Raw genomic sequence first — 27903 nt, forward strand, 5'->3', positions numbered from 1 at the left:
ACCCAAAATTATCTTTTAAAATTTAACTCGAACAAATATATTCGATTCGATTCGATTCGATTCGAATTCCATCTCACTCGACTCGACTCGAGAAAACTTCAAATAAAGTTAGGATGATAAAATGAGATTTGAAAACTCAATTAACTCGAAAATTTTCGATTCGATTCGATTCAATTCGATTCGATCGAATACTCACCCCTAACTGCAACCATGGTTTAACATTTAAGCATGTTTTACTTGGTTGAGAGATGATTCTTCTAACGATAAGTATCGTAATTCAGCCTTCACCAAGCATAACCAATCTGAACTATTTGGTAAATCAATCCGACTCCACACTGCAATCAAAAGATACATAAGAAACTGACCGATGAGATACATCTGCCAACTTACATTAACAATTTATGATGGCCAGAAAACAGGTTAGTCTGTTTGTTAAACCCAGCAAATATCGATACCAACCTCCATATCCGGCAAGGGGCCATAAGTTTTCTTCTGTCATGTGTTGCACACTGTAATTCCACCAATTCTCTAGTCTAGAGGGCAGCATGTACATCAGATTTGTTTTGTTTCTAGCCTAAGGCCTGGGACGGTACCTTTCTCCTAACTGATAATGGGCTGGCTGCAAATATGGATCCAAATTTATAAATCTATATAAAGTTTTACGATGAAACGAAGAAGGCAGTGGATGAATTAGTTGTATGGGCTTATGAAAAAGATTTTGTGTTGATTGTGCGGGGGCTCTTGAGTTGGGAAGAGTGAGAGGATTTTTGTTTTGTGGGATCATTCACTTTCTGTTCATACTCTTTCCATTGGCAAAAATAAAATCGATCTTGCTATGTGTAATGATGTGCAAAACTTCTGTTTTTTCCACACTTGTTGCTATGGTGATCCGAATCATAATAGCAACAAGATTGTATGGAATCAATTATTTGATATCATCAGTAAGACAACGAAGAACGAAAAATGGTGCTTGTGGGACTTTAATCAAGTCCTCACTATAATAGAAAAAATTTCTGTTAAAATTGGCGCAATCAAAGGAAATGTGATATATTGTTTAAGTAGTGTTGGAGTGCTTTGTAATCTTATGGAGATTGAACCTAAGGGACAATTCTTGACCTGGTCTAACAAGTGAGAGGGAGACGGTGCATTATTGGAAAGACTTAACAGATCCTTGTATAATGTTGCATGGTTCAACACATTTCTTGAGGCTAGCCTCACTTACTTGTCCAAAATTTGTCCTTGATCACGGAGCAATGATCTTCAATTAAATACCAAAAGCCCTTAAAGGTTTTGAAGCCATGTGGCTATTCTCATCTCATCTCATCCGCAATGCAAATATATGATTAATGAAGTTTGGTGAAACCAAATCAGGGGCACTCCAAACTATCTGCCAGGTTTCAACCCTCTCATATTCACATATCTTATAATGGGTCTTTCTGTTTGACTTCCCTGTTGGATAGTTAGTTGTTTTAAACATTTACTCATTTGCTTATATATTAAAATTAGCAGAATCTTTTGAACAGCAATTGCTACAAACTATCTGCGAGGGAAGATTCTTTTTTTTTTCTTCTTTAATTATTTACGGGATGTGCATGTGTACATAGGATTTGAGGCACTACACTTCATTGGTGATTCCATATGTTCGTTAGCGGTTGTAATAATGAGATGTATTTTGATGTAAGAATGAGAAGAGAAAGGAAGAGGAAGATGAAGAAGATTCTGGGAATGCTGATGGCCTGGCAATGGAAGGCTTCCCCGAGTTTCATTTCAGTATCATATGGAGAATTATAGTTCCTTTACTTTTGTAGTAGAAGATTTTGTACTACTAAATCCATTTCTCATGAAATCTTCTAATGAACCTTTACCTGCACCAATGAACCCTCATTTTTATTTAAAAGTAATTATCTGATACATTGACTCCATAAGTAAATTTAAGAAATCTCTAGGTGTTTTTAATTGATATTTTTAAAAAACTAAAATTCAAATATAAGAAACATATGTATATAAAAAGGAAATTATGTTTTTGGCAGAGTCGTATGTGGGAAGTTGGGAGGGAAACAGGTGAAGCTTAAAGATATTGCTGTTGTTCTTGGAGTTGTATCTGTCTCTAAAATATGGGAGCAGAGAAAGGAGAAAGTGAAATTGGAGTGGCGTCCGCTTAATATTCCCAATCATTCCATAATTGCTTAGGTGGCAAATTTTAACAGGTTGCCCACAAAAGGATAAATTTACCTCAAAGAGCTTAAATATTTATGGAAGCTGTCTGCTTTGTTGCAGAGGATTTGAGTCCAGGAATCACTTTTTTTTTTTTAAATTTAAAAATTGTGCTAAACTAGTCAAAGAAAATATGGCCAGAATGTTGCAACTCTGCAGTATTCATAAAAATGGAAGTGGATGGAGTGAAGAATTTCGATGGGCATTAGCAAAGTTAAAAGTGAAATCTGCTGTTCTGAGACTTGTGTGGAATGGGTACTTATATGGAGAAAAAGGAGGTGCAAGTGAGAGAAGAATGGGGATATGTAGAAATTGGGGGATTATAGATGAATCTCATTGATGGAGCACTTCACTGCTTTCTTTTGGATAATACAAATTAAGAATCATCTTTTGAATTCGTATTCAACCAATATCATCCTCAAGAGAAGAATAGATGAATGTTTTATATACATGCATCGGTACTTTATGAGTTGGGAAGGCGGCACCTTCGGCATTAAGGAACCACACAGGTTTTAATTGGTGAAATAGAAGGGAAGCGAATCACGCAAGTGCACCTGGACTGGCTTACCTCATGAAACCAACGTCAATTTGCTTACCTACGGACCAATGAATTCGTACGAATCTTCTTAATTTCGTTTTCGTTTACTTATTTAATTATTATTAGTAAATTAATCCGGATGTTTTTAGTTTCATGGAGGAGCCAACTGTTTATTTTCCCATTTATCACCTTTTCTTTAACCAATTTGAAAATTTTAGTCCTAATCACATCTTAACTATTAAATTCATTAAATTAAGCTATGCTATTTTTAAAATTTGATGTATCAAACATATTATTATATATGTAATGCCATGTCTATTTGTTAATTTCACATATTAATAAAAAATCGGTTAATAGATTTAACAACCGCCGTTTGCATTAAGACTAAAATTTTATATTCGTAAAATATAACCACTAAAATGATCCAATTGGCGATTGGATGGATAAGGACTAAAATTTCAAAATTCGAAATTGATTAAATTAAAGTATAGGTACTAAATCCAGAGTTTAGACAAAGTACTAAAATAAATTTCGAAATATATATAAATAAAAGATTGGAAATCCGTTAGAAGAAAGAAAAGAACAAAAACAGAAAAAGAAAATTAGGAGGATATTTTGTTTGCATAACTTCATTCGAAACATTTTTAGTAATCTTGATAGGTAATAATGCTAGTCTAAAATTGGTGAACTCATAAGACGTAATAAATTTGTTTTGCTTTCATCCTCAGACATCACTTGACCTCCCTAGTCATGCCCTATATTAATTCACTTCTCTCACTGGAGAAATTGAAATGGCCGGGGCCCACCTGTTGGGGTCCTCACACCCATATAATGGCATATAGCTGATGCTTTATGTCCAACCCTACCTTGACTCTGTTGAGTCTCGCGAGGTTTTTTTATTCTATATTTCTATAGACATGGCCGGATCCAAGTGGTCTTATTTTACACCCACCTTAACTTCTTCATTGACCAACCCACCGTTGCCATCTCCAAAACAAGCACTTGTTGAATTTTTTGTTTTTATTTTTACATGAAACAGATTGTTGATTTGAAAGGTTAGGCTCAAACAACTTTGTTTTTGCCCATCACCTGTCTATTATTTCATCCGTGGTTGAATTCATGAAATAAAAACCAAGGGTTTTAATCATGATAAGCGTTGTCCTACTTGTTATGGAGTCAAAAATTAAAAAAAAAGGAACCCTTTAATTCATGCAAGCAATCCTGCAATAATGGTCCTCAGAGGTCACCTCAAATGTCCGGTTCTTGAAACATTATCCTCACCAAGAAGTGTGTTTTAATTAATGTTGGGTTTTGAGTCATTAGTTAATCAGTCTTTGTTTGATAGGTTAAATTATTGATTAGTATGTTGTCAACACATCACTAGTTAGACAGCTTGGATTTTGGTTTTGGCCCTTTCTGCCGCCCAAAGCTGAAAATTTTGGTCCTTTGGTTCCCATCAGTTAACAAATCACATCGTTTATTATGTCAAACTGGTCAGCTTGGCATCTGCTATTTGGGATTGGGATTTTCATTACAAATACTAGGCTAAAACATTCTAATGCAAGTTGGTTTCTCTTGCAATTTTTGCTAAGCTTTTCTAAGAACAAATTAATAAACAGAACTTGGACCCTTTTTTCATTTTTTTTTAAAGTTATTATCATAGGAAATTTTGTCACTTCCGGCTTTAGGGTATGTATGATCTTCCATGAAGCAAAGAGTTATTCTACGCGTGAAATCTGCCTTAAGTTTTGCTTAATCTGAACAGTATTGGTAGGTTCTTTGACTAATATTATTCCTTTCCCCAATATATAATAAATGAAAGAAACAAAATCTATTTTCTATCAATTAATTTATTAGTCAAGTATTTTTTATATGACTATCCTTACAAAGTGTTAAATACATAACATTATAAAAAAGAATAATTATGAACCCGAATAATAATAATAAATATGTATATAGCGGTCATCATCGTATCATAAATAACTTGCCATGAAGTTGATGATTCTCGCGATCCTGCATCACTTTCCAACTGTTTCTTGGTATTAGACAATACGATTCTCTCGATCGAAACCGCGCGATAACCAAAAAAAATTCAGAGGATTTGGTCCTTTTAAGTAGTTTGTTTTCATGATTAACATGGGTGGCTGCTGGTGATGATGATGGGTCAGTAGTCTACTCTCGCCATTTGTTTCTCCCAGTGAATATTCTAAACGAATTCAATTCTCAACAAATTCGCACCTCATGTTTCCAACCAGGATTGGTTTAGTGGTCCAGCAAGGAGGCCCCATCATCCATCATCTTCACATACGAGCCGTCGACGTCCCCACCCACAAATCATTCCTTACACCATCTTACATTAAAAACATTAATTTATCATGTTTTCTTTAATACCAAAGGTGGCGGTATGATGAAGTATTAACATCTTAGGCGGACAACTTAGACTATGTGTGATTAGATTAATAAATAAAAAATTAAGTTTAATGATGAAGCTAAGCTTGCTTAGTCGCTTTCTCAAATACCGTGCCAAATACATTCCATGCTTTGTCGTTTTGGAAAAATGTTGAAAATGCCCATACATATCAACTTTACCTAACCAAACCGACCAAAAGTTGGATTTCCCCCATTCACATTCTCTCACTTTAGATTAACATGTTCACAAAGATACTTAAAAATAAAATAAAAACTTATGCTTCACTCGTGGCTTAATTATTTGCACGTGGCTTTTTCATGGTCCAAATTCATGCGACGGCCAACTTGCTGGAATAATAATTGTTTCATATTCCATTCATGGAGGGCTAGCTAGCCATGTACTTTTTACACAGAATCAATATCTTAATATTTACGTTTACTGAAGAGATGCTTCTTTTGTATTAGATCAGAGATGGAACCCTAATATTCTTCACGCTATAATTAATTAATGAACCCCTGGGTTAAAAAGTTGTTTGCCTTGCTCTCGGTGTGTCTGATGATTTTCTGTAAGTTCCATCAGTTATGTTGAGTATTTGAGGAGCAGAAAATGAAATGAGTGATTGAATTTAGATTTTCTTTGCTGCTTATATATTCCCATATTTTTCGAGAAACCAACAAAACCCGGTGACTGCTCATTTGACACCAAATGGACCCTAGCCACCATTGATACTATATGTCAGTTTAAGACTTGTCATAAATTAGTACCCAAGTCGGGATTAAAAGAGTTAAATTATAAAATTGGGTAATAATAATTTCCTTTTTGTTATTTGTAATTAGGATCAAGCAAAGCTTTCTTACCATAAAAGTTAAAATTTTTTCATCTTTATCATCTTTTCTAAACTCATAAATTTTATTGATTATAGAAGACCTTGAAACATGATTAGAAAATTAGAAAATACCGACAAAGATAGGTATCCCATAACAATTAAGAATCAAAGCATGGCCACTTTATATTAGATATAATAGTTGGTAGGGTGGCATATATTGAAGAGATAGCTTAGATTAAGGATTGAGGCTCAAAGCATGCTCACTTCTTATCACCTTCCTAGGGATTTCCTCACACTTATCAATAACACTCCACAATATCCAATTTCTTCAAAACATCACCCTGTTTGGCTTATAAGAAAGAATTTCCTCATCTTGCTTGTCTTCAGCTTGATCTCTCTTAGATCTAAAGGCTAGAATTTCATTGAGGGTTTTCACATGATCAAACATCCAATCCTCATAAAAAGAGAAATTTTTGTTCTTGAGTTGTAGATATTATAGAGATATGGGGTTGAGTTCTAAAGAGGTTTCTAGCGATGGTCTTGGGTGGAGCCAGTCTTTGTTGCAGGCTCAAACTCTGGAGTTACCCAAAGCAATTAAGAGGCAGCACCCACAGAACCAGCAACCTGAGCCATTAAAGTGTCCGAGATGTGATTCTACCAACACCAAGTTCTGTTATTACAACAACTATAACAAGTCTCAACCTAGGCATTTTTGCAAGGCTTGTAAGAGACACTGGACAAAAGGTGGCACTCTCCGCAATGTTCCTGTTGGTGGTGGCCGCAAAAACAAGCGGCTTAAGACATCTAATAGCAGCAATACAACTGCCGTCGTTGCCTCCGCCGTCATTGGTAACACTAGTACAACCAGTGTTGCCCTCAAAAGCTCAACTACCTCTGGGGTTAACAATAGGCTGAATAACTTCATGGCAATCCAACGATCGCAGCAACAAAGGCAGGATCTTCAGCTTCCACTTGCTGATCAGAAGAAGAACACATCGAGCATCCAATTTCAGGTGATGGGTCGTCCACCATCTTCATCGTTGCTGCAGAATCCTATCACTTGCGGAGACTTGGACGGAAAAAGTTTCAACATAAACAATAATGGTGTGTTTCTGGGTTCAACTTCAACAACCTTGTCGTTGCCTCAAACTCAAGGCTTACAATTTCCATTTTCAAGTCCAAGCTCAAGTTCTTTTGAGACAACCCCAACTTCACTATCAACCTCATTCCAATCTTCAAGTATCTATAACTACACTAGTGAAACAATGGAGGATCCAACCATCACTAGCATCATCATGCCAACCCCAAGTGGCACCGCTTCGCATACATGGGATGTGTCTATTAGAAGCAGTGACATGGACATAGCAAACTACTGGAATTGGGATGATATTGATGCACTTGTCTCTATCGATCCCAACATGCCATGGGATGATTCTGAGATCAAACCATGAACAAGGTCATTTAACCATATATTCCTTCTCTTCTTGTTTTTGGTTTTCTTATTTAATGGACGGTTTTTTTTTTTTTTTTGTTTCTCTTTGGATGTTATTTTCCCTTTCTTAGATTGTTCATTAATATGTATAGTCTCCCCTTTCAACTTGTAACTGTTAAAAATGAGCTATATAGGCTATTAGAAGCTGCCATTTTTCAAATTCAGCTTCAGGGTGGCGGTGTAAATTTTGTACTCTACCTCTTATATAATGCGAGAGAATATGTATGAATGTGTAATTTTAGGCTAGGCTTTGTTGTTGATCATACGAATGGGATAAGACAGAGATGTGGTGGGGTGCATAAAGAAAGATATCAGAAATGGGGTCTATTCCAGCTATGGTGGGCAAACTGAGATGTGAGGGAAAAAGTGTTGAAATATTGGGAGATGCTTCTTTTGTATTAGATCAGAGATTGATTTGTTTGGGTATTGGAAGAACCCTAATATTCTTCACGCTATAATTAATTAATTGATGAATTAAATAAAGTTGTTTGATTTTTCTTTAGATTCCATTAGGTGTGTTGAGTAAATGAGTGATGGAATGTAGATATTCCCGTATGTTTAGAGAAACCAACAAAACCCGACATTTCATGGGCGGTGACCGCTAATTTCACACCAAATGAAACCTAGCAGCCATCTATACATACATGTCAATTTACAACATTCTGTACTTGTCATAAATTAGATAAAAAGATAAAATTCGATAATTATTTGTTATTTTGTAAATTAGAAAATAATAGGAATGGAGGAGTTTAGAGGAGCATGGCCTTCTTGATGATGATCCATGTGTTATATAATTATAGCTAGATTGTATATTGATAAATTTTGAAATGATTTAATAATGTAGTGGTATATATAACAATTTTTTTGTAAAATCTAAAGAGATTTTAATGGTCGCTGTAGTCAGCAATAATGAAGGGAATTTGTAGAGCCAGGTTGGAGCGGATCATTGACACAGATGGGATGGGAGAGGCCACCTGCAAGTGCAAAATCACATGTGTATACTATACCCTATAGTCTATAGGGTGTTAGGATAGGAGTAGGATGATCACAAACCTGGAGGCATATCCATCACCTAACCAGTCATCACGTGGTGCCAACTCTTTTCAACTCCAAAGTCCAAATTGGTCCCACAAGTCAAGCTAGTTGTTAACACTAGAGGTAGTTAAGCTTTTAAGAGCAACACTAGCTAGTTGTGCTAGTGTTACTAGTGGCAATGGAGGCTGCAATGTTGCTGCTATTAGATGTCTTAAGCCGCTTGTTTTTGTCGCCACCACTAAGAATATGGGTGTTGTGGAATTATAGATGATAATATAATCAGCGAGATGATGATCGGTTATTCTTAGAGATGATACTGTGAGGAGGTTTCGCTTCACTGGATTTTTAATAATCTTAAGCAATCCAACTATAAATTTGTTAGTTGTCTCTATCAAAATATGAAAATAGTTTGTTTGATGTCAACTTCATGTTTTGGTCAAATATGCAAGTCTTCACGTCATACTTCAAAATTCTACCAAAAAAAAAAAAAAGTCATTTTCACATTTCCTCATGTATCATCTGGAAAATTGTTTATAGAAAATGCCCAGATTTAGACATTGTTTAATACAGTCTCAAGTTTCCACTGGCTCTTTCTCGCCTTTGAAAGTCATGCACTTCAAAACCTGAAAAAGTCTTTAAAGCTTCCATGGAAATTACTGTATATATTAGTGAAAAATACACTGTCAAAGAAATAAAAGAAACCTGTAATGTATAGTGGGAAAAACGCAAGTACATGTCCATGGTTAAGACTTAAGACACATGTATGTTGTTACCCTACAACAAAAACATCTAGAATTCTTACGACTGTCTCCGAGCATATCCATCTACAAGTTTCCCATCCTCACTCCGGCGAAAAGAAATGCAACCCCAGTGCCAAAGACACCCTTTTTCAATGCTGCGCATGATGAGCGATTATTTAACACTAACCCTGCTAGCAGGTATACCTCTGAAATGAAAAAGAACACCTTGAAATACTGATGCAACTCATTATTTAGACGATGAGAAACTCACAAGAAGCATTAAAACGCAGCCATTGACCAGGTTGCTCTGTGACTCTTCTTGACCACTAAGATAAGGTCGTTTAAGTTACTGTTAAAACTAAAAACATACCACAACTGTCCATGCTGTAGATTAAAATTAAAATAAAATACTAAAATGAGTATCTAACTATTTAATTTTGTCTTTTTCATCACCCCAAAATTCAAAACAGTTCAGTAACCAAAAAAAAATACTAATAGTTAGATAACTATTTTGTAACTTTTCATAATTGGATGATGAAAAAGAAAAAGAAAAAAACTCAAAATTAAGTGACTGCTAATAAAACTTACTCAAATAAAATTTATAGATAATTGCAAAAAAAACAAAATTCATAATATAATATAATTGAATTGAACAACAAAATAAGCTAATCAAATTACTGGAAATTAGCGAGTCAACTAAGGTTAAAGGAAAAGGACATCCCAGGACAAGGGAAAGAAACGGAAGTGAATCAGCAAAGGGATTCTAAAAAGGGCAGTTTAGTAAATATAAAGGGAAGAAATAGAAAAACTCACACCACTCCTCCTTTGCTCATCAGCAACAGCAAGTCCCAAAAACCAGAGCCAGTAACAACGTTGAAGCCATTGTTCAAACAAACAAATAAACCCCACAAAGCAGAAGCTAAAATCTCGGACAAAATATGACCCACAAAAGCCAAAACACGACCAAAAAAAAAAAAAAAAAACAGAGTAATAAAAGCGTTTAAGAAAGAAGCAAGTGGTAAACATTGATTGAGATTCAAACTCTGATCCGGAAGAGATCAAGGGTGCATTAAACTGAATCCTAGGTTGGCTTTTTGCATATATGTTGAGCTATTGTAACACTATTTGATCATCTGAATCTGAAGGAAGAGTAGCAATGACTAAATCAACAAATTCCTACTTGATTGATAATTGAGAATATGGGTGTTGTAGAATGCTGGCTGACAATATGTTCAGTTAGCTGATGATTTGTTGTTCTTTCACATCTTTTGTATCCGACGACAAAGTTGTATCGTGTCTATCAAAATATGTACAGAGTCTGTCTGATATCAATTTCATGATTGGTCATATAAGCAAGTCTTCACATCGTACCGTACGTTTAAATACTAAAAGAATTTGAGTCCATATTACCTCTTATATCATCTTGAGTGTTATTTACAGACTATACCAGATTCAGACATTGTTCCAACACAGTCTCAAGTTTCCACTAAAGGTTAGGCACTTTAAAAATTAAAACCTTAAAAACTCTTTTATAAATTCCCATGGAGATTACTATATATTACTGAAAAAATACACTCTCAAATGTCACTCTAATCACTTCACATACTAAAAAAAACGAAACACTAAGCGCTTAGACAACATGCAAAATGCTTAGACAGAAACCTGCAACGTAAAGTGGGAAAAACACAAGTACATGTCCATGTCCATGGTAAGACGCATGTATACTAAAACACACATGCTGTAACCTAAGTTGTCTACAACAGAAACATTAAGGCTAATCAACAATGAATGAAATTTTATGACTGCCTCTGAGCATATCCATCTACAGGTTTCCCATCCTCACTCCGGTGTCTTTGCCGTAGTTAACTGTTGCATCATTAGCCTTCGAATAACTCACATAGTAAAGCTCAGAGACTACAGCTGTTAGGAAAGCAAATGCAGCCCCAGCGCCAAAGACACCCTTTCTCAATGTCGCACAAGATGGGGGATCATTTAAGAGATTCTTGTACTTGGTGTGATAAGCATTCCGCACTGACCCTGCCAGCAGACATACCTCCGCAATGAAAAAGAACAACCTGAAATACCAATACAACACATCGTTTAGATGATAAGAAACAATAACAGAAAGAATTTAAAAACACTGTCATTGACCAGGATGCTCAAAGCCTCTTCTTGACCATTAAGATAAGATTGTTTAAGTTATTGTCAAAACTCAAAACACACCAACAAGTGATGAATAGGACAACTGCCCATGCTCTCGATCCACTTGGTCTCATGGCCTTCCCACAGCATAAGCACCGACTTGTCACCATTATTAGTATCTGACTAAGCAGAAGGAAGAGGAACGAACCCACACCCAAACCAGTTGCAATATCCTCATCATAAACACAATAACTTTCTTTCCCATTATTGCCAACAGTGGCCTGCAAAAAGAGAACGGGAAATTGTTACACTCAAGCTTCATTGAGGTAAAACATCAAACTAATCCCAAAATCTATTCATTGAAACAAACAACTCTGCAATTCTAATACCTTTTCCTTTTACAAACCCTTTACCTTTTACAAACTCGTATTTTTGTTAACACCATGAACCAACTTAGTGAAACAATGTGTGCAAATTTTATTGTCAAAGACTACCCAATTAAAGAGTCATTAATGTATCCAGATATAAACATGTATACAAAAGTATCAGATACACCATTGCCACTTCACTAAACATTTCCGCTGTTGTCGAAAGAAGCATAGTCTATGACCGTACCACCAACAGCTACTACTTCTATAAAGAAAAGCAACGATGAGAATTCTTCAATGTGATCACCTATTTCCATGACACTAACAGAACACGAGCGTACTTAATCTGGGTTTAAAATGTTCCGAGTCTTTGCGGCTCTTCGATTGAAGTTCTAATTAAGCCATACTAGCAGTAACAAAGCATTTAAAATGAAATGAAAGAAAGGCAATGTTCTCAAATTGTACATGTTTCTATGATATTCTTTCATCACTAATCGAGAAAGCTTTTTCCATAACAACTGCAGCAAAACAATGTTCCCTCTTCAGTACTTCGGATATAGGCCTCCTTAAACTTACAGCTGAATCTGTTAACCCATCTTTTAAATAAAATAGTTTGCACTTTGCACCCAAAAATATTTGAAGCACAGAAGCTATGACATGAGGAATTTGATGGCAATATCTTGGCCTATCTGACCAACAGGTTAAAGCAGATTCATTCTAGATCTGACAAACAATATAAAAATTATCTGTTCTTTTACAAGGCGAGGAACCAAAAAGATAGAACTTTTCGCATACAATAAGGGGGCCGGGGGGGGGGGGGAGGCTTAAAGTTTTTAATCAAATTTCTGGAAATTAGCAAATCAAAGCAGGTTAAAAAAAATGGTCATCTCAGGACAAAGAAACGAAACTGAAACGGCAAAGAGAAAACAAAAAATAAGGCAGTTTAGTAAATATAAAGGGGAGAATTAGAACACTCACAGTACTTCTCCTTTGCTCAGCAGCAACAGCAAGGGCGAAAGCAATCAGATCAATCACAAAAACCAGAGCCAGTAGCAAGGTTGAAGCCATAATTCAAGCAAACAAAGAAGGAAAATCTCGAGAAAATATGAGCCAGAGAAGCAAAAAGACGCACACAAAAATAGTATTAATCAAAAGCGTTAAGCAAGCTGAAGGGGTTTAGTTTACGCAGCAGCATAAATAAATTTACTAATTAATTACCTTTAGCCATTAAGCAAAGGGAAAAGTGATCCAATAATAAAGCAACCTAGATTCTCTCTTTTCCTACAATAACGTGATGAACCTTTATTTCAATTTCATGGGAAATTATTTTAAATTTTTAATCATCTTATTTTTTGGGATTTGTTAATATTTTAAATAAAATATTTTTAAACTCCAATCAAGTTTGACTAAATTTTATTTAAATAGGTCCGGTCCGACTTTTATTTAGTTTAATTATAAAATATAAAGAAATAGCTTTTGAAAATTTTAAAGTAATTTTAATATTTCAAACTTGAGGGCAAGCGAAACCAACCGTTATGAACAGCTTGTATCCCAAATTTTCCAAGCTAAGATTATTTGTGTTTAAACAATAAAATTTAATCTTATATTTTATTTTATAAATTTTAGTTCTTTACTTGATGAATTTTGAAATTTTAGTTTTGAGCTAAACAATGGCAATTTAATTCGCTTACTAGTCCTATACTATATGGACATTGTAAGTTTAGTCCATATTTTCCAATTGAATCATTCTAAGTCTTTATTTTTGAATTTTGAAATTTCAATATTGACACAAATGACAAATTTTAATTAGTTAACTGAATTTTAAGGAGTAATATATGGAAATAACAAACTGACATTATGATAATATGTTTGTCACCATAGGTTTTGAAATAGCGAACTCAATGAATATAAAGCTATCATTCAATAAGGATCGAATTTTAAAATTTAAGAAGTACATGGACTAAAAATAACCAAATTAAAATAACTAAAGACTGAATTTAACCTAAAATTTAACATTTTGGTGAATTAAATATATATATATATATTATTAATCATATATCTCAATAGAAAGTCTCAAGTATACAAATTATTATACACGAAAGTAACATTTTTCCAAGACAATGACTTGACATTCGCAATAGAAAAACATATGAAGAACTAATCAGTATATGTTGATTGGGTTTTATTTTACTAATTAAAACAAACAATAGAGGAATGAATTGCAGGTGTAACTCAAAAATATTGACAATGTATACAGTAGTCAATCTGGCATCTGGATCAGCTTCTTGATTATATGATCTGCAGTGCATGTTCCAACCAAATTTGACAGGTAAGACTATCCTTGGCTCCACGCATTTCAGGCTTGCATCAATATGTCCACAATAAGTGTCATATCTTCATATCTTTAACCATTCATAAGATGAAGGGTCTCTGTGGCTTCTTTCTTAAGTTGCTCTGAGTTTGATAGAATTCATCCTGTTGCTTGCTTGAGCACTGGAAACATTTTTCTTCTGATCACTCTTGGTGGATACAGGTGATTTCTTGGATACAGGTGAAGCATATCCCGAAGCTGCAGTTCTCTCGGCAATTCTCTTCTGCCGTTCGATCCGTAGTTCTTCCATCTTCCTTCGCATCTCTTCTTCCTGGTGATAGGCATGTATTAACGTTAGAAGATATTAAGAAATGAAGGGAAACTGTTCATGTTAAAACATATTGGTTAGTACTTGGAAGACATATTCACCATTACCTTCTCCAACTTGCTTTTCTGAATAGCAGACCTACTAACAATAGATGGTTTCTTGCTCCTAGACACATTTTCAGCTTTGATCTTCCCAATGGGTCCATTTAGAGCTTTAGACCTTGCTTCTTTGGCTGGCTTTTTCGCTTCATTTTGCTTGGCAATGGTGTTCTTATGATTGGAAGGAACTTTCTCAACATCATCATCATCACATTTGCTAGCTGCACTTTTATTTGTTTCTGTGAAACATAATTCGATTTGGTAATCCATTGTCCAGGAGTCTCTGGAAGACTCGTACCCAGGGTTTCGTTCAAGCACCATGCAAAGATCAATTGGCTCAGCATCAACTATCTTATGCTTATCTTGTGAAACATCTATTGTGCCATCTGGTTTGCTATGTGAAGTTAGATCTGCAACCATGCTTATATCTGTTTTCCATTGCGAATCATCCTGATCGTCACCTGCTGGCCGAGCTGCTACCATGAAAGAATCATCAACAATAACATCTTTCACACTCTTCTGAGAATATAGATGATCACTCTCAACAGATAAAACACGATCGCCATTAAAAAGCATATGATCATTGGCTGAATGCTGGTTTTCAGGCTTTACATGGTGGTTTCCAGCAAACCAATCTTCTTCCTTTCCACACCTGATTACAGCTGACTCATTTGCAGAAGCAGATATGAAATCACCAAGCTTATTTCCTGATTCTGCTGATCTCTCTGTAGGTAACAAATCCACTTCTACACAGTCCCCTTTCTTCATAACCGGGTGATATCTTTCTCCATTAACAAAATCATCCAACTTCACCCTACTTTCATTAGTCTCATCTCTCTCAGTCACAACAAAAGAATCAGCCAAATCTGCCCGCTTAATGGAAACTTTCTGAGATTCGAAGTTCAAAGGAGTGGTAGCAGAAATTTCACTATCAAGGTTTCTAGCTATGAAATGTTCCTGAACATCCTCAGCTTGCTTCCATTCTACTTCATTCACACTTGCATTTTCCTCACCCTTCATAAGAAGGTTTTGGAGAGCATCCCAGTTGCCATTTCTTTTTCCTCCCTCTGCTGCATTTACGTCAAGGTCATTAGAGTCACTCTGATAAGAACCATCGGTTGATTTTTCTGCAGTGTGGTCGTTCTTGTCTGCACCTCTTCTTTTGTTGTTACTTGAGTTTGACTTGCCTGAGTCCTTCAGCAACTTAACTGCATCATCCACTTTCTGTTTTAAGGAATCTGCATCAATCAGATCGTCCTCACCAGAATAAGATCCATCCGAAACATGATCTTTTTCTCCACTTCTCCTCTTCGGAGTGATGTAGTTAATATTGCGAATGACGACTGTTCTGGATGACTTCTTACGGTTTTTCTTCCTATATGGAGGATCTGGTGATGACTGCCTTCTATCTTCCTGTTGCACATCTGAACCTGACTCGCTTCCAGAGTCAGAGCCACTGGATTCTGTTTCCCTTTCTTCTCCTGAATAATCAAGTTGTTTTCCATTTGCCGATTTCTTCTTTGGCTTGGATGATGATTTCTGGTTTGTATTAGGAGGCCACTGCATATTCATCGGATACGGAAGTGGTACAGGCTGCATAGGATGGAAGGGATATCCTTGATATTGAGGTAGCTGGCCTTGAAAATTATACATATGCTGTGGCATCTGATTTAGCCATTGCACTGGCACCTGATATTTTATGGTAGTTGATGATGGTGTCTTATCTGATGCAGGTGAATTCTCATCTGCATGTACATCAGAGAAGCCAAATGTTATCTATTGGAATATGAAGAAAATTCACATCTAGTGAAAATAAGAGATGATATGCTCGCCATCCTAGCGTGTGTTCTAATCCAAAAGTAAATTTTACATTCATGAGGATTTAAGGATGCCTAGTTGATACCGAATACGTCAAGCAAACCTTTAATTACGATTTTGTTAAACTCAAGGGAAAAGGCAAGAAAAATGGTGTAAGCCTCTGAGATACCTTTCTTGCGGTCCAAAGCTCCAGCACAGGTTGAATCTGGTTTTGATGCTTCCAAAGATTCATTTGGAGCATGATCACCATTAGATGCACCATTAATGGGGAAACTCGGCACGACACTCAGATTAGGGTTGCTAATTCCATTTGCAAGCACAATGCCAGATGTTCCCAATAATGGCAGTTCTGCTGGTGAGCATGCCTCAACTGCAGCTAGTTCTTCCATCCAATGACGGTCCGCATGCTTTTTCTTGCATAATTCCTTGAAATTAATGCATGCTTCCCTAAAAATAATCAATGCTTAATTATAAGACAGAGCTTAAGTGGAACTAGTCTATGATAGCCAAACAACTTTAGTGCATCTGAAACTTGATGATGACCCACTTCAAAGAAACATTCAGATACAGAATAAGAATTGATCTATGAAGATGTGACTGAGTTCTTAGTGTGTGGTAACTGGAAAAGTATTAGAAATGAACTAGTAGAGCAGAGTCCCATGATACTTATAGTTAATGGTGCATACCTTAACCTGGTTGCTCCAAATGCATCTGCAAAGGAAATGAGATGTTCCATATTTTCCATTGCAAACCCAGCAACCAGCCCACGAGCATAAGTCATTGCTTGCTCTTTCCATAGCAAGGCTTTTCGAGTTTCCAGTAGCCGTTGAAGTTGGACCCTGATCACCAAAATGACCCAATGAATCAATGATATTGATATGGGTACCCAATGCACTAGCAGTATGAATTAGTTTCAAAATAAGTTACTTGGAGTTCTCTTCCTGTATGATGCCATTATTTGTCTTCTTTGTATAACCGTTGGCATCTGACCCATACGACAAAAACAAATCAATTAGGAGATAAATTGCAGTTGTTAAAAGTAAAGTGATGTGCAGTGGCTCATTTTGAACCAGCAAAGAGATTTGAGCAAAATGGAAACTTGTGCTAGCAAATATTTAAGTCTTTGAGCAATGAGCATACCTTCCCCCTGCTTTCCATCGGCATTAGCTAATTCGTTGGCTTGAATTGATCTCTCAATTTGCAAGATTTCGCTTTCTATAGTGACAAACCTTTCAAGAACTGCTGGTGTGCTGACAAAGCGCACAAATCTGCACCACAAACAAAAACATTTTAGTCTAAAAGGGTTCTCTTCTAAGCCTCCACCCTCTAATGAACTATAGATTATCAGAATCCACCATCAGATTGCAGTGGCCGGTTAATTTTATCATAATCCAAGAAATGAAAGGACTAAATGCTTGAACTGATATCTGATGATTAGCCAAGACTTTGAGTGTTGGAGATAAAACTGGCATCAAAATTTATTTTGTTCACATATAGAGATCAAAAGATTAAATGTACAGATAAGAATCATGGGACATAAACAGAAATCAGATCAATAAACTATGCCATTCATTGCAAATTAAATTCCAATATTGAAAAAAGAAAGAAGAAAGAATCAGTAGCAGATTACCTCTCAAAAGTAGCCTTGGTGAACCAGGGTGTAGCAGGAGCAGGTGGCTGCAGAGTAATCGAATACCCACCTTTGGAAATCTGATCTCTTGCAAATTTGAGGTGACAAATGAAGGGTTCAAAAAGCCCAGAAGCAAGCTTCTCATTCTTTCCTTTGTAGAATAGCACCAGATCAAATCTTCAACCACACCCCCCCCCCCCAGCCAAAAAATAAAAAGATCAATTCAGTTCAGTACTTGAGTCATTTCATTACAAGAATGTGCAAGTGTCAAATCGCGGATTACCTAGTTCGAGTTGGAGTGAGCTGAAACAAAGCACGATCAAGGAGAGTAGCTGAATCCATTGATAGGAAAAAAGAAAAAGAAAGAAAACAATCAAACAGAAAGCATATTAATGATATTCTTGAAGTAAAGTCCAAGCTTTGGGTTTGGTTTGGTGATTATCGGGAAAGTGCAAAGTGCAAAGTGAAAGAATTAATGAAAGTGCTGGTCAGAATCGTTAAAGATGTAGATTTTGTTTGAAAAGATGATGAACAACTGTAAATGAGCGTGAATGAAAGAGAAAGCTAAGAGATAGAAAGCCAGCGGAAGATGATGAAGCTACGCACATGCAAAGGTTGATTGGAACGTGAAAGGCCCACAAATAATTCATCCATCGCATAAATTACTACTAACTTTTTTGTTTTATTTACAATCACAATCTAAACTCCTACCAAGATCAATAACTTTTCACCAATGGAAGATTTGATTGTAAGTGTAACCTTGACATCACTTGGTTGATATCCGTACCTGCAACATGTTGGGTTAAATTTCGATGAACGTGAAGTGGGCTGATATTTTAACCTATTTTTTTTCTTTGTAATAATTGATACGTTTGTTTTCCTCGTGCACATGATGGGTTAATAGAATTTCGGCCACAAAATTGGTTTCCAAGAAAAAGTTAGCACCGACTTGCTTTTTTATAATGCCATCATTATAATGCAGGTTCCCTCTTCTTAATTCTTAAAAGAATTAATTAATAGTAACTTATTAAATTTTTATGCAACTCATTCCGGGCATGGAAAGCCATGTAAATATTTTTGAAATGAAAATTTCCCTCTATTTTGGAGCATAGATCTACCATGGCATTGGGGCAGTGTGAGTAGGTAGAAGAAAATTGTTTGGAGCCAACTATGAGACAGCTAGATATCAAACCTTGTCTGGGAATTCTAACATTTTGCTATTAATTAAGATTTAAGACCCACCCCCTTCATTATTCTCTTATATTATTGATTTATGGTACATGTGGGGTTGAGACAGCCAACCAAGCTTATACTTTTACTTTAAAACCAAAAATATCTTTTCTTTTTTTTAATTTCCATTTTCCGTTGAAATGTTGCAAAATTATAATTCAAAAAAAAAAGAAAATATCTTATTCCAATCCCCTGCAATTTCTTTTGTTGTTAATTAGTATTTCCAAGAAAGTCCGTTGCGGGAGTTTCAATCAAAGTTTGATGCAAATAAAATAATGATGGTCGTTAGAATCATATATTATTATAAATTACTCTGTTCATAATTAAAATATATCTAAATTATAATTTTTAAAATTTTTAAAAACAATTTTTTTAAAAAGGGTGTGAGAATATGAGAATACTAGAAACTAATAAAAAGTCGCTAAAAACTTTATAAAATAACAATAACAATAACGAGAATAACAAAATTTTAACTTTAAATGAATTGATTCGATTCAAACTCATATAAACACAAAAAATATTAACAATTTTTTTAAAAAATTAACTAAATTTCTAGGAGGTGGTTTTGGAGGAGGAGCCATTTTCTTTACAATTTCACAAAGAATAACAAATGGGATATTAGCAATGTGGTAATTGTGAATTAAAGGTCAATGTTAGGCACGTGAGAATCAGAGATGAGAAAATTCGTACATTGCCTTCTGATTTCCTCAGTTGACCTACCAAGGCAACACCAAGCACATACATATACTAGGATTAAATTTGACGTTGGTAATTTCTGCTACAAATTAAATCGCTGCAATAACCGTCCTTCCTCGATTGTTTGATTTTTAAAAAAAGTGAATTTTGTCCATTTTGCATCATTTCTGGTTTCGTTGACTCTCTTCATTTTTTCCCCCTCTTTGTTAACATGAAATTTTACAACATCTTTCTGATGGAAAATGGCAGCTATCATCATTTACGCATCTCCTCAATGAAATTTTCATTCGGCTAACTACTTACAAGTTGAAACTAGTCGCTAAAACTAAAATTGCAGCACTCGAATATGAAACTGTAGACGTGAAGAGTGAGAGCCCCATAATTTCTGAACGTCTCTTTAAAGAAAAATCTTATTACTTGTAGTGGAGGAATCTGCAGGAGTGGCCAAAGACTAGTCAAGAAGGAATTCAAAAAAGGTTATGTGAAAGGGAAGAAAAAAAGGAGTTTAATTTGATTTCCACATTCTGGAGTTCATATGACCAGAAAAGTGAGCCTAAACTATTTACTAAGTTGCAGTAGCTGATTTCTGGAGGACTGAATCAAACCCTGTTTTATAGATTAAATTCAAAGTTGATGTTAATTGACTTTTTTCATATACCCCGTGATTCATTTCAATTAACTACTATTTTACCGTTTTTAAAATCAAATCAAATAAGCAAAACCAACTTATCATTGAATTTATTTATTTTTTGAAGGAGTTTGTAGATGAAATCATGAGTATAAGGCAATTGTAAATAATACATATTCAAATAATTATACTGAAAATTAATTTAATATAAATTGTAATTAGATTGATCAATTGAGTCTTAGTTCAATTGATATTAGTATTGCTGTCAATGTAAGAGGATTTGAGTTCAAGCGCATTGAAGCGTGTTTATTCTCCTATTTAAATATTCGGAAAGAGTTATGAAAAATTCTAGACATTTTATAAAAGTAAAATTGCAACTTGACCGATAATTAGTTATTTGCAAGAAAAAATATCAATTATAAACAAAAATTGATCATTATTTGAGTGATAAATTTAAAATTTTTACAATAGAATTTGTGACAATTATATATTTAAAAATAATTATAAAATTGTAATGTTGAAATAATTTTAATTGAAGTAAAAGTTGACATAAACAAATTTTACAATTACAATCATTTTAAAAAGTTTTTAAACAACTTTTTTTACTTTACTTTTTTGCTACATATATTTACAAATTTTTATTATCAATTTATTGTCTATTAAGAAAATAAAATTGATTATTGTTAGTACAAATGCTTCAATGATAGGAATTTTTATCAATATTATATTTGAATTATCAAAATAACTAACTTACTTTAATAATGTTTATTAGTATATTATTTTTTTGGTAACATATTAGTTATTGATTTAAATAATAATTCGTGACACCAATTCATAGATTATTAATATATTATGACTTTTTAAATTTGAGAATTAAAATTATTCAAAATAAACTATTATTTAAGTCTCTGGCTGAGTTGGTGTTACGAGTCAACTATGCACTATCTCGGTTAGGAAAATTACAAAATGTACACTTTATTTTATATTTTTATACATTTTAATTTTATTATCTACACTTGGTTGCCACCATCAATTGTATATATTAAGAATGTTGTTGATTGAGATGATGTCACAAATTAACTCGACACCACCTTAGCATTGATGACAATACAATGACAACACCATGATAAATAATTGTATTCATTTAGCATTATTATTCTAATGTATTCATATGTTTAAATTTTACTTACAAATTTAATCTATTTTTATTTTAATATCATAAACATTTCATGTGTTATTATTAATTAATTTCAAACATACATTTCATTGTTTATTGAATGTTACTTTGAAACATAAATTTATATTCTAGATACACACATGTGATAGAGTATTGAGTAATATTTAAAATTATAATATTAACAAGTGACTAGGTGTAATGGTAAAACACATTAAACTCTTAAAGAGAGAATGTAGGCTTAAACCTTAGAGCTAACATTATTAGGAGGGATATTCACAAATCCGGAATACTTTTTTCACTCGTAATTGAATTTGGAGGCAGATTTGTTTTACCTACACAGGGGACGGAAGTGCGAAGGCATCCCAAATTAAGGGCAATAGAGGTAGTGAAGGAAGGTTTTAATTATCGTCTATTTTGAATATGAAAATTGGTCAATTCAACACTTTGGACCTAATTACAACAATACAAATGCATACATCTTTTGTCTGCAGAATGGCAGAGAGATTATAATTTTGTAAGAAATGAAGAAAAGAAATTTCGGCGTTTGAGCTGCGCATACTGTGTTTGTAGTTTCCAAATCTTACAAATCAAAGGTCTTCTGTATTAAAGGAAGAAAAGTTGTTTCAATTTTGCAACTTTAATAATGTTTAAATTTTATACGTCATCAAATTAAAAATATAAGTTAATTTCACCAAACATCCTTAAACTATGACACTCATAGCTACTAAAATCGTTTATTTAACTATTAAATAACATGTCACATCATAATTTAAAAGGAAAAAATTAAGAAAATATTGAATTTGAATTTTCAAAGTTTTCACGTAAGGTTTATCGTTCACATTTTTCTTGGTTTTACATTATATTCAGTTGTTGCTTTTAATAGTTAAGCGATATCATTATATTTCTTTATGTTTTCATTTTAAATTTAGTTACAAGATATTTAAGATGTCATTTAACAGTTTTAATAATCAAAATTCGGTTGATTTTAAGAATGTAATTAAAATGTCATAAAATATGAAAACATATTTAAAATGATGATCATAATTTGGAGTGTTTAATGCAATTAACTTTTATTTTATTTGATTTAGTACATAAAATTATACGCTAATTCAAAAATTATATAAATATTTGGGTATCCGTTTTTAGACATAACAGAGAAAAGACAATTGTGCCTACCTTGTTGCCAACAATTAGTCATACATTCAAGATCCACATTGTTCAAATGGCTAGTCAAGAATTCATAGTTTACTTGTATAAACAACTCTTCCAGAGATTAGGGCATACTGTCTTCTTTTGTCATTGTCGTTTATTAATCTAAGTTACATGAAATAATTAAACATTATATAAAAGTATGGTACACCCACTATGTGTTACAAGTATTAATCAAAGGTATAATTGTATGTATGCATACTATACTTAAACTAATTTATTGATTTCAATTAAAATTATCATTTTATGAAATAAATGATAATATTATAAGAATATTTTTATAAAATCAATAAAAATTAGCACTGTAATTTTAAATCTTTGATTTTATCATTTTAAAAAATTTCATTTTGGTCCTTGAACTTTTATTTATTTATTTATATTAGTATTTGGACTTGGTAGAATTTTTCAAATTGGTCGCTAAACTTGAATTTTAAATTTTAGGTGATAGACATGTTAATAAAATCTAAAATCATGGATGCAGTTAAAAGATTTACCAAATTCAAGAACTAAATATTGTTTGATATCATTTTAAAAGTTATATTTGATGTGGAGTTTATATTTGTTTTAATTTATAATCAAAATTTAATTCCCATTTTTAAACAAACACTTCAATTATTATATAAAACTAAGATGTAAAATTTAAAATTATTTCGTTATTTCCAATTTGAGTATTTTTGAGAGTGCCTTACCATTTTTAAACAAACATTTCATAGTTAAAGTCAGGAAATATGAATGAAATTAATTATTTGTTAGGGTTAATTTAAATGCACCAAACATCTTCTTTTTATTATATAAATACAAAAATTATATTTATTTAAATTGAAAATTATAAAAGATTGAACCCTTTACGATTTAGGTTTTGATAAGAATACTTTTCTTTCATTTTGTCCTTGTTTATATTTTTGGCAACGCTCTTCCTACGGACAAATCTTTTTAGTATACCATAAACACTTGAATATTATCTTAACATTTTCATGTATGAAGTAACAATTTCACCGTTTGAATTTGCCAACTTATTAAATATTAATGTCATCATTTTTAACTTTGGCATTAGAAGAAAACACAAATATCACATTAAATCATTATTCTTCATTTTTAACTACAGCCATGCATTTTCTTCGCAAAATGGCAATGCAGGGTGGCTGGCTGGTTGAAATAAATTCACTAGCCCCTTCGGTGTTTTAAATGAAAAATGTGAAAGTGCTCAGAAACCTCAAGATTGCTTTAATGCAAATCAAGAATAGAATAATGTGCACCGCCCATTCTAGTTCTATTTCTTCAATATTCCCTCGATTTGTAGATCCCTTCATTGCTTCATCTGTTAGCTGTATTTCTCCTACAAATTTCTAATCGGTCCTTTCTGCTTAATGGCTGCTGCTTTTTTATTTATTTTGATTTGGTGTTGTATATTGTGATATGTAGTGCGACATGTCATTGTCATCATTATCACCTTCTAGTTATGGAAAATTCGATTTAATTAAAAAGAAAAAAAATGGAAAAGTGAAGCATATGTCGTATATATCTATCTAACTTTATTATTTTGGTGATCACCCCATGATGGGCAAAAATATGAAATTCGCCCCTAATATTCCTGGTCTAAGACATGCAATATTATTTCATAAGAAAGACTACGTCAATGAAGCGAAAACTAAACAAAAAATGAATACCATATAAACGTGTTTGAAGGGTTAGGCAAACAAGCGGAAAACGGTCGAGGGGGTCAAGCAATCAAGGCTTTTCTTTTCCTTCTTGTTTGTTTTTCTTAATTATTTTTGCATGCTGTCAAACATAAACCGAAGAATTCTAAAATTCTTCCCTTGAAAATCAAATTTCAGCCATTAACCAACGTTTATTAGAGCTTTTATAAACCTATAAATACATCAACTCTCAGCGTCTCGCTCAAGCTCTCTTCCAACAACTTCCAAACAAAAACACATTAAAAAGCAAAAGACCCTATTATACACACTTGGGACCAACTGTGTCAAACTTTGAATAGAGTATATTTTTAGCTTCTCCAAGGGGCCATGCAGCTGCGTTTTTTTTCGTCTGCCAGGCACTTGCACCGCAATATCCTTAAACCCAGAACCCCAATCCGGGCAACTGCCAAGCCCCCATGCGATATCTTTATTAACCATCGTGGAACTGACACAAAGAAAACTATTGCGGGGTTGCTTGATGACCATTTCTTCAGGATGGGGTTAAGGCCATTCCTGGATAGCAAAAACATGAAGCCTGGTGACCGATTGTTCGAGAAAATAGATCCTGCAATTCGCGGTTGTAAGATTGGTGTGGCGATCTTTTCGCCCAATTATTGCGACTCATACTTTTGCCTCCACGAGCTTGCTCTTCTAATTGAGAGCAAGAAGAGGGTTATACCCATATTTTGTGATGTGAAGCCATCTCAGCTTCAGGTTGTGGATTATGGAACCAGTTCAGCCGAGCAGCTGGAAAGATTTAGTTGGGCTCTTGAGGAGGCGAAGTACACAGTTGGATTAACATTTGACACTTTAACAGGGTATACATTACGGTGCCTTTTTAAAAAAAAATTTGCTAAAATTGGTAACATCGATCATTGAATGAAAATTCTGATTTTTTTTCCATTTTTGGGTATGTAGGGACTGGTCGCATTTCTTGAATACTGCAACCGATGCTGTGATTAAGAATTTGGTGGAGTTGGAAGCTGAAAATTCAAGCAAGAAAAGTACATATATTGTGCAGGCTCGTCGTGAACGAGATGAAGAATTCTCTATTCATTAAATTTTTGCCTTTAACCCCCAAGGTTTTTTTTTTAGATTTCATTGAATGTTCATGAATTTAACCATTTTTTGGTATAGAAACTAAAACCATCCTAAACACTTGGTAGGGAGATCTCCAAATAAGTTGTAAAATTCTTCTTCTTCTTTTTTTCCCATCTCCCTACATTAACAATAAGTGAAGAAATAGATGCAGAACTGAAAACAAGTTGTACCATATTTTGTAATATATGCATGTGTATGAACATATTATATACAAATTAGGCCGACAGAATTTAATATTCTTTTGTAATATATAATTTGAAGATTCAATAAATTCGTTTTTGTTTTTGTATATATATTTATTTCTATGGTGAATCTGGGTTGATACCTAGAAATTTACATTCATGTTCAGCAACTTTCACGACATTGCATATCCATCTATCAGTACCCCTGTAGGATGTAGCGAAGGTATTATTTTATGCAGGTACAATATCTACTGTGTATTTATGTTCTCCAAAACATTGCATTTTTTATAATGTGGCGAAATGATCTTTCGAAATTATAAAAATCTTGAAAAATTAGACTTGCATTCATCTTCAAAGCCAAGAACTATACATAGCTCATACAAAAATACTTATAAAATCAACCGAAATAGAAATAGAAGCTTCAAAATTGCACAATGTGTTGTGCAGCATATAGTACAGTAGTTAGTATACTATTATTTGAACTTTTAATTGTGATTGTGTCGGTGTTACAAGTTAATTAGATACTAATTTAATTAGTAAAATTTAAAAAATATTTTTCTTATTTCAAATAAATTATATTATTTGATGGTATATATAGTGAGATTTGAATTTATGCTATATCAACTAGAAAGGTTATCACACGCAGTATGCATGTGGAAATCATGTATTTAAAACACAGGTATATTTAAAAATAACATATGATAAATAATGAAATATTTGGTTTGAAACTAATTAATATTAATAACACATGAAATATGTACAATTTTCACGTATTTAAAACATGGATGTGTATTTAAAATAACATACAATAAATAATAAAATGTATTGTTTGAAATTAATTAATAATAATAACACATAAAATATGTATAATATTAAAATAAAAAATTAGATAAAATTGTAAATAAAACAAAATTTAAACACGTATATATTATATTAAAAATGCTAAATGAATACAATTGTTTATCATTGTATTATCATCAATCCTAGGTTGGTATCAAGTTAATTTATGACACCAACTCAATCAACAACATTATTAGTATCAGTGGCGAAGTCAAGGGGGGCCTTTAAAATGGAAACTTTTCTGTTTAGGCCCCTTTATAGTTTATAAATTTTTAAATTAGTAAAATTACACTTTGGCCCCCAAAAATAATAAAAATTTGATTTAATCCTTCAAAAATTATAAAGATATAGACTATTAAAATGGTGAAATTGTATTTTTACTATCGTAAAAGCATACAATTCAAAATATGGTTTAGTGTTAAAGATATATACTATTAAGTTGATGTCAAGTTGATTGTGACACCTACTCAATTAATAACATTATCTATATATACAATTGATGTAGATAATAAAGTACGATAATACAATTAAAATGTAAATATTACATAAAAAGATATTTGGTTTAGTGTTAAAGTAAACATTTTATTAATGTTAATGAGTATTGGCTTAATGGGAAAGTTAACATTTTATTGATGCAAATGTAAATATATCATGAGTTCAAATCCGTCATATGCAATTTTTTTTACACTAAAGTACCCTAAAAAAATATAACATATTTTAATTATGGATGGTTGAAAGGACATTTTCGTAATTTTCTTAATCAAGTTGGTGTTCAGTTGACTTGTGACACTGACTTAGTTAGGGGTTCAAATAATAGTAATATGCAAAAAGATTATTTAAAAAAATTTAAAGTACCATAGAATAATATAACATATTTTAATTGTGGAAGGATAGTTTCATAATATTCCTACCCGAGTTGGTGCCTAGTTGATTCATGACACCAACTCAATTAGGGTATTAAATAAAAGTATGGATAAAACCTTAATTTAATATGTGGTATCTTGTGATTCATTAATTTAATATAATGTTGATATAATATTTTGGTTTTTAGTATTAATTGGAGAAAATCTATCATCATTGACTTTACGTGATTTACATGCCTAATTGCCATCACATGCTTGTCATATGGATAGCTGCCGAGAAAAAAAGATAGCAATAATCAGCACCATTAATCTTTAAATTATATGGGTGTT

General features: G+C 33.3%; 4 protein-coding genes across 4 annotated transcripts; 2 read left to right on the plus strand and 2 right to left on the minus strand.

The window, feature by feature from the left end:
• The first annotated feature begins 6198 nt into the window (after positions 1 to 6198).
• On the plus strand, positions 6199 to 7982 carry LOC105770685 (dof zinc finger protein PBF). The gene has a single exon (XM_012592000.2). It carries the CDS (start codon positions 6492 to 6494, stop codon positions 7437 to 7439), a length of 948 nt encoding a protein of 315 aa, XP_012447454.1. The 5' UTR covers positions 6199 to 6491; the 3' UTR covers positions 7440 to 7982.
• Positions 7983 to 10782: 2800 nt separating this feature from the next.
• LOC105770623 (uncharacterized) lies at positions 10783 to 13048 on the minus strand. The gene is made up of 3 exons (XM_012591902.2): positions 12744 to 13048; positions 11479 to 11678; positions 10783 to 11330 (listed from the first exon to the last, which is right to left on the minus strand). The coding sequence occupies exons 1-3, from the start codon at positions 12831 to 12833 to the stop codon at positions 11078 to 11080; spliced, it is 543 nt and encodes a 180-aa protein (XP_012447356.1). The 5' UTR covers positions 12834 to 13048; the 3' UTR covers positions 10783 to 11077.
• Positions 13049 to 13780: 732 nt separating this feature from the next.
• On the minus strand, positions 13781 to 18517 carry LOC105769235 (hypothetical protein). The gene is made up of 8 exons (XM_012589722.2): positions 18234 to 18517; positions 17951 to 18127; positions 17461 to 17588; positions 17248 to 17305; positions 17007 to 17159; positions 16490 to 16767; positions 14512 to 16247; positions 13781 to 14407 (listed from the first exon to the last, which is right to left on the minus strand). The coding sequence occupies exons 1-8, from the start codon at positions 18290 to 18292 to the stop codon at positions 14210 to 14212; spliced, it is 2787 nt and encodes a 928-aa protein (XP_012445176.1). The 5' UTR covers positions 18293 to 18517; the 3' UTR covers positions 13781 to 14209.
• Positions 18518 to 24914: 6397 nt separating this feature from the next.
• LOC105767693 (TIR-only protein) lies at positions 24915 to 25647 on the plus strand. Its single transcript, XM_012587271.2, has 2 exons — positions 24915 to 25405; positions 25506 to 25647. Exons 1-2 carry the CDS (start codon positions 24915 to 24917, stop codon positions 25645 to 25647), a joined length of 633 nt encoding a protein of 210 aa, XP_012442725.1.
• Positions 25648 to 27903: the final 2256 nt, after the last annotated feature.

Source organism: Gossypium raimondii, chromosome 5 (genome assembly GCF_025698545.1).
Source record: "Gossypium raimondii isolate GPD5lz chromosome 5, ASM2569854v1, whole genome shotgun sequence".
Classification (NCBI taxonomy): domain Eukaryota; kingdom Viridiplantae; phylum Streptophyta; class Magnoliopsida; order Malvales; family Malvaceae; genus Gossypium; species Gossypium raimondii.